The sequence below is a fragment of the Solanum stenotomum genome, chromosome 8, assembly GCF_019186545.1.
Source record: "Solanum stenotomum isolate F172 chromosome 8, ASM1918654v1, whole genome shotgun sequence".
NCBI classification, from domain to species: Eukaryota; Viridiplantae; Streptophyta; class Magnoliopsida; order Solanales; family Solanaceae; genus Solanum; species Solanum stenotomum.
In genome coordinates this window covers 52,269,657-52,277,064 of record NC_064289.1, presented here as the reverse complement: position 1 = coordinate 52,277,064, position 7,408 = coordinate 52,269,657, and the positions used below count along the sequence as shown (strand labels likewise).

The following is a 7,408-nucleotide window of genomic DNA, read 5'->3' as shown; positions in this document are numbered from 1 at the left end:
AAAAAGAAGATCTTGAAAATGGAAAAGTTAAAGTTGTTATAAAATAATTACTTAACAAACTTAAGATTAACACACTTAAAAAGGAGAACAACGGAGAGAGTAATGTCTTTCAATCTATATCTCTTCATTTGTAAATGTAGTAGCTATTTATAGTAGTAAGCTAAAGTACAAATGTATAACTTGGCTACTAATTGCCAAGTGTTGGTAGTTTCCCAAAAGATGGTTTCCACATGGCATGCATATTTGCCTTGCACCATGATAAGTGATGAAAGTCACTAAATTGGTAGTCTCCAAGTGGCATCCTTCATTTTCTTACAACACTCCCCCTTGGATGTCAATGTAAAAGAAAAGAAATATACATAGACATTCATAATACGCATTACTTGTTGCCTCATTAAAAACCTTTCTAGGAAAACCCAGTGGGACAAAACCTAGACTAAGGGAAAAAGAGTACAACGCGTATTTTACTCCCCCTGATAAAAACCACGATTCAGATGGTTAAGTTTTCGCATTCCAATCTTGTGTACCATTTTTTCAAGAGTTGAGGCGGGTAAAGATTTGGTGAATAAGTCTGCTGGATTATCACTTGAACGGATTTGTTGTACATCAATATCACTATTCTTCTGGAGATCATGTGTAAAGAATTATTTCGGTGAAATATGCTTTGTTCTATCTCCTTTTATGAAGCCTCCTCTTAATTGAGCTATGCATGCAACATTGTCTTCAAAGAGCACCGTGTGTACTTGATATCACACTTCAAACCACATCTTTCTTTGATGAAATGTATCACTGATCTCAACCATACACACTCTCTATTTGCTACATGAATTGCTATTATCTCAGCATGATTTGAAGAAGTAGTGACAATAGACTGCTTCGTAGATCTCCATGATATTGCAGTACCTCCGTATGTGAACAGATAGCCTGTTTGAGATCGAGCTTTATGTGGGTCAGATAAATAACCTGCATCTGCATGACCAACAAGATCTATACTATCTTTGTGAGTATAAAACAGACCCATATCATTAGTCCCCTTTAGATATCGCAATATATGTTTAACTCCATTCCAATGTCTTCGTGTAGGGGAAGAACTATATCTTGCTAATAAATTAATAGAAAATGCTATGTCAGGTCTCGTAGCATTAGCAAGATACATAAGTGCACCAATTACATTAAGATAAGGTACTTCAGGAGCAAGAGGTTCCTCGGTCTCTTCTTGAGGTCGGAATGAGTCTTTCCTCACTTCAAGTGATCGTACAACCATTGGAGTACTTAATGAATGTGCTTTGTCCATGTAAAATTGTTTCAAGATTTTCTCAGTGTAGGCAGATTGATGGATGAAGACCCCGTCTGCTAAATGTTCAATTTGTAGACCAAGACAAAGTTTTGTCTTTCTAAGGTCTTTCATCTCAAATTTTTTCTTTAGATATTCAATTGCCTTTTGGACCTCTTCTGGAGTTCCAATGAGATTAATGTCATCAACATAAACAGCAAGAATAACAAACCCTGATGTTGTTTTCTTAATAAAAATACAAGGACAAATGACATCATTTATATAATCTTGTTTTATCAAGTACTCACTGAGGCAATTATACCACATTTATTTTTAAGTTACTATTTGATTCATTTATTTTTATTCATATATATTTAGTACTAACACTTTTACTAAGTGTCTTTACAGGTACCCGAAGTCGCTTCTCATCGAAGCTATTCGAATAAAGTTCGAATACTATATTCATTATTATGTATATTGTTGACGATAGGCAAATATTAGGTCGTTTCTCATATTACTAGTTTACTTTATTACTTGTGTATATTGTATGTTTGTTATATTTGTATATTATTTTTACCTCCTCTTCAATTTGAAAAAATGAATTCAGTTGGGATCCACAGTTGTGGATTTCGAAGGATGCCTAACACATTCCCTTCGAAATAACTTGAACCCCTTACCTAGAATCTCTTGGTTTCGTAGATCATTTAATTGGTTTCCTAGTTTTTCTTAAAATTAGGTGGTGACTCCTTTAAAATTCGTTTATTTTTTAAATTTTTTTTAATTTGACTCAATTGATTATTTTTTGAGTCACCGTGACGTTTCGCCCTATTTGAATAGTTTAGGGATGTAAACAAATCTAATAATACGTGTATCATAATTTAATCCAGTCTTTTTCTGACTAACTTTAAGAAAAAGAGGAACTTTGGGGTCTTATTTTATTTTCATTATAAGGTTAGTGGACACTTTAGAAAAAGAGAGCACTTTAGGTACAAGTGGACCTAGGTGGAAATGTGATGGAAATAATATTATATAATAGAAAGACCTTTGCCCTTTCTGTTTTTTTAAATTGTGACAATTCATCCATTTTCATAATGAGAGATATTCTTCCTTCTTCTTTGTGCAGATATCCATATTTTGATCAGACACGTAAGAGAGATTACGAGATATGGCTTATGCTGCTATTACTTGTCTTATGAGAACCATACACCAATCAATGCAACTTACTGGACGTGATTTGCAACCGTTCTATGAAAAGCTCAAATCTTTGAGAGCTATTCTGGAGAAACCATGGAAAGCAACAGACGATCTCGAGGCATTAACAAACTTGGAAGCTGAAATCGCAGAGGTAGCATACAGTGCAGAGGATATGGTTGACTCGAAATCAAGAAATGTTCTTTTTGCACAAAAGGCAAAGAATAAAGCAAGAGCTTTCTGGGAACTCTGTTGTTCCTTGGAACAAGAGGTAGAACGCATTGATTCCCTCATGATGCAGTGGTTGGCAATATGGAACTGGTACAGTAAAATCAAAGATTTGAAAGCACGAAAGTTTTCTCTAGCAGCTAGTATACCTGAACATGCTGTAGAGCAGCCCGAGAATATAATGGTTGGCCATGAAAATGAATTCGAGATGATGCTCAATCAAGTTGCTGGAGGAGAAAGGGAACTAGAAGTTGTCTCAATTGTAGGTATGGGAGGCATTGGCAAGACAACTTTGGCTACAAAACTCTATAGCGATCCACGCATGATGTCTCACTTTGACATTCTTGCAAAAGCTACTGTTTCGCAAGAGTACTGTGTGAGAAATGTTCTCCTAGACCTTCTTGGTTCGAAAAGTGAGGAACCTGATGATCAACTAGCAGACCAACTGCAAAAGCTTCTAAAAGGCAAGAGATACTTGGTAGTAATTGATGACATATGGACTACAGGAGCTTGGGATGATATAAGACAATGTTTCCCAGACTGTAATAATAGAAGCCGAATACTCTTGACTACTCGGAATGTGGAAGTGGCTAGATATGCTAGCTCAGGTAAACCTCCTTATCACATGCGCCTCATGGATTTTGATGAAAGTTGGAGTTTATTGTACGAAAAGGTCTTTGTGAAAGACTCTTTTCCCTCTGAATTTGAGCAACTTGGTAAACAAGTTGCATTGAAATGTGGAGGATTGCCTCTAGCAATTATTGTGATCGCGGGACTTCTCTCCAAAACCGGCAAAACTTTGGATGAGTGGCAAAGTATTGCCGAGAACGTAAGTTCAGTGGTAAGAACAGATCTTGAAGGACAATGCATGAGAGTTTTGGCTTTGAGTTACCATCTCTTGCCTTCTCACCTAAAACCGTGCTTTCTATATTTTGCAATTTTCCCAGAGGATGACCTGATTTTTGTTGATAAACTTGTGGGGTTATGGGTTGCAGAGGGATTTTTGAAGGTAGAAGAGATGGAAAATATAGAAGAAGTGGCAGAAAAATGTTTAACAGATCTTGTAGATAGAAGTTTAATTTCCATCAGTCATTCAAAATTTGATGGAAAAAAAGAGAGTTGTAGAATGCACGATGTGACCCGTGAACTCTGCTTGAGGGAAGCTCGAAATGTGAATTTTGTCAATGTTCTCAGAGGAACGAGTAATCAAAATCCATGTACACAATCCATCCAGTGTTCCTGTACAAGTCGAGGTCGGATCAGTATCCATAATGAGGAAGAATTGGTCAGGTATCGTAACAGTGAGCCTCATTCTATTATCATGTTTGGAAATTACCAACAGTTTGAGCCAGAGTTGCCTTTCAAGCTAGTAAGAGTACTAGATCTTGCTTCTATTTCCTGTCCAACTTTTCCCAGTGGAATACTTTCTTTAACTCACTTGAGATACCTAGCTTTGTCTTTTCGTCTCGTAGAGAAGTATCTACGATTCGAAGAAGAGGTTCCCTCATCAATAATAGAAATTCCTCCATCGATATCAAGCCTATGTTATATGGAAACTTTGATACTTGACTTTTCACAGTTCTTTGCTAAAACTGCTTTGATGTTACCATCGGAAATCTTGATGATGCCGCTGTTGAGGCACCTCCATTTGACCTGGAATTATTTGCACTATCATGGAATTACAGAGAAAAGTTTGGTTTTAAAAAAATTGCATCGTCTCTCTGGATTGAATCCTAGGTACTGTACCAGTTCTTTCTTTAGACCATTTCCCAATTTGAAGGAGTTGCAAATACGTGGCTTATTTGAAGACTTTTGTAGTCGCAAAGACCTGTATGATTTTCGCTACTTAGATCAGCTCGAAGAATTGGAATTTCATCTTGGAAATCCTTTGAGTTTTGATAGGAGACCTGTGTCGTCACCTTTGCTCCTACCTCCTCCGTGTGCTTTTCCACAAGGTCTTAAGAATTTAGCTTTCACCGGACAGTTCTTCTTGCCATTGAAGGATTTGAGCATTGTTGGTAAATTACCCAAACTCGAGTCCCTTAAGCTGGATTATGATGCCTTCATAGGCGACGAGTGGGAAATAGCTGAGGAAGGGTTTCCTCGCTTGAAGTTCTTGGTACTGAAATATTTAGACTTCCGGCACTGGAGAGCCAGTAGTGATCACTTTCCCTGCCTTGAACGACTGATTATTTGTGCTTGCTTGAAGTTGGACTCAATCCCCCAAGATTTCGCAGATATAACCACACTTGCTCTAATTGATATATACAACTGTGCACAAGCTGTTGGGAATTCCGCTAAGCAAATTCAACAGGACATTGAAGACAACTATGGAGGTTCTATTGAGGTCTATATCGGTGATCGTCCGTAAGACATCTTCCTTGATTTACTTCTTATAATTGTTTCTTGTATTTGTGCTTCCAAACTATATATTTTTAGTGCTGTGCCTTATATTAGATTCTTTGGTTCTTTCTTTCTTTCTTTGTAATATATCCAACTTTGGATGTGCTTGTAGCTATTTGAACTTGTATAAAGTTGAAAAAGTAGACATATGCATTCTACGTGGTGTTCTACATGGCAATTTGCGTCCTATGTGGCATCCTATGTATTATGCCTTTTGAAGGTAGCCATACTTTCATGAGTAGACATGCCCAATAGGAGTTGAAGTTATGGGCAGTGATACATAATTTTTCTGTTTTTATCTGCAACAACATACAACTCTTCATAGCTAGATCGATATAATAACCTGGATAATAAGATAAATTGCACCAATAGTGTAAAAGTTCTTTCTGTTCTGCAGTCATTGTGTATAATTTAAATCCTTCCAATATTGTGTAACTTGTTATTACTTGCATGCTCATTCTTGATATGTTTTTGCTCTTGTTCCTTAATTTTGGCTAGTGTAACATTTTCATTTCTCCTCTTTTGTGGCTAGCTTTTCTGATGATGATGATGACGATGAAGAAGAAGATGACGGTGATGATGATGAAGAATAAGAAGATGACGATGATGATTTTGATGTTGATGAACAGGACAATGTTATTGGTTAATTGCTACATATTTTTTGTGTGATATATAAATTACCTTTATTAGTCTTGTATTTTAATTGTCTAGTTATATGATTATTATTTTGCAAAGCAAAATGTTCAAATTTTTAATATATGAGAACAATTCAAAATGTCTATTAAATCAAGCCATTTCATTTTATTTTTTTTTAAGAAAATGAGATCTTTTGTTCACTTACAATTTGAATAGAATAAGATACCCTTTTCAGATTTTTTATAAGTAAAAATGAAGATCATTTGTGGCAGGCTAACGGCTTTTTCTGCAGCAATAGTGCTTTGTTGTGTGACTAACAAGACAAAAAGTACAAGCTTGGGGAACTTTTGTGCTGAATTGATGGCCAATGCAGAAAATATGATAAAAAAATGAATGAAAGTCTACATTCTTTTAATTTCCCCCTAATTTTGCTCTGTTCGCTATTAAAGAAAATCAATGTTTGGAGACAAACTAAAAAGAAGATCTTGAAAATGGAAAAGTTAAAGTTGTTATAAAATAATTACTTAACAAACTTAAGATTAACACACTTAAAAAGGAGAACAACGGAGAGAGTAATGTCTTTCAATCTATATCTCTTCATTTGTAAATGTAGTAGCTATTTATAGTAGTAAGCTAAAGTACAAATGTATAACTTGGCTACTAATTGCCAAGTGTTGGTAGTTTCCCAAAAGATGGTTTCCACATGGCATGCATATTTGCCTTGCACCATGATAAGTGATGAAAGTCACTAAATTGGTAGTCTCCAAGTGGCATCCTTCATTTTCTTACAACACTCCCCCTTGGATGTCAATGTAAAAGAAAAGAAATATACATAGACATTCATAATACGCATTACTTGTTGCCTCATTAAAAACCTTTCTAGGAAAACCCAGTGGGACAAAACCTAGACTAAGGGAAAAAGAGTACAACGCGTATTTTACTCCCCCTGATAAAAACCACGATTCAGATGGTTAAGTTTTCGCATTCCAATCTTGTGTACCATTTTTTCAAGAGTTGAGGCGGGTAAAGATTTGGTGAATAAGTCTGCTGGATTATCACTTGAACGGATTTGTTGTACATCAATATCACTATTCTTCTGGAGATCATGTGTAAAGAATTATTTCGGTGAAATATGCTTTGTTCTATCTCCTTTTATGAAGCCTCCTCTTAATTGAGCTATGCATGCAACATTGTCTTCAAAGAGCACCGTGTGTACTTGATATCACACTTCAAACCACATCTTTCTTTGATGAAATGTATCACTGATCTCAACCATACACACTCTCTATTTGCTACATGAATTGCTATTATCTCAGCATGATTTGAAGAAGTAGTGACAATAGACTGCTTCGTAGATCTCCATGATATTGCAGTACCTCCGTATGTGAACAGATAGCCTGTTTGAGATCGAGCTTTATGTGGGTCAGATAAATAACCTGCATCTGCATGACCAACAAGATCTATACTATCTTTGTGAGTATAAAACAGACCCATATCATTAGTCCCCTTTAGATATCGCAATATATGTTTAACTCCATTCCAATGTCTTCGTGTAGGGGAAGAACTATATCTTGCTAATAAATTAATAGAAAATGCTATGTCAGGTCTCGTAGCATTAGCAAGATACATAAGTGCACCAATTACATTAAGATAAGGTACTTCAGGAGCAAGAGGTTC

At 35.9% G+C, this 7,408-nt stretch overlaps 2 protein-coding genes across 4 annotated transcripts in view; one reads left to right on the top strand and one right to left on the bottom strand.

Moving 5' to 3' along the window:
- The window catches only part of LOC125875232 (probable serine/threonine-protein kinase PBL9), a 1,122,098-nt gene that overhangs the window by 547,151 nt on the left and 567,539 nt on the right, over positions 1 to 7,408 (bottom strand). The gene's annotated exons all lie outside the window — the stretch shown is intronic.
- On the top strand, positions 2,412 to 5,598 carry LOC125875219 (putative late blight resistance protein homolog R1A-10). Its single transcript, XM_049556322.1, has 2 exons — positions 2,412 to 5,055; positions 5,594 to 5,598. The coding sequence occupies exons 1-2, from the start codon at positions 2,439 to 2,441 to the stop codon at positions 5,596 to 5,598; spliced, it is 2,622 nt and encodes an 873-aa protein (XP_049412279.1). The 5' UTR covers positions 2,412 to 2,438.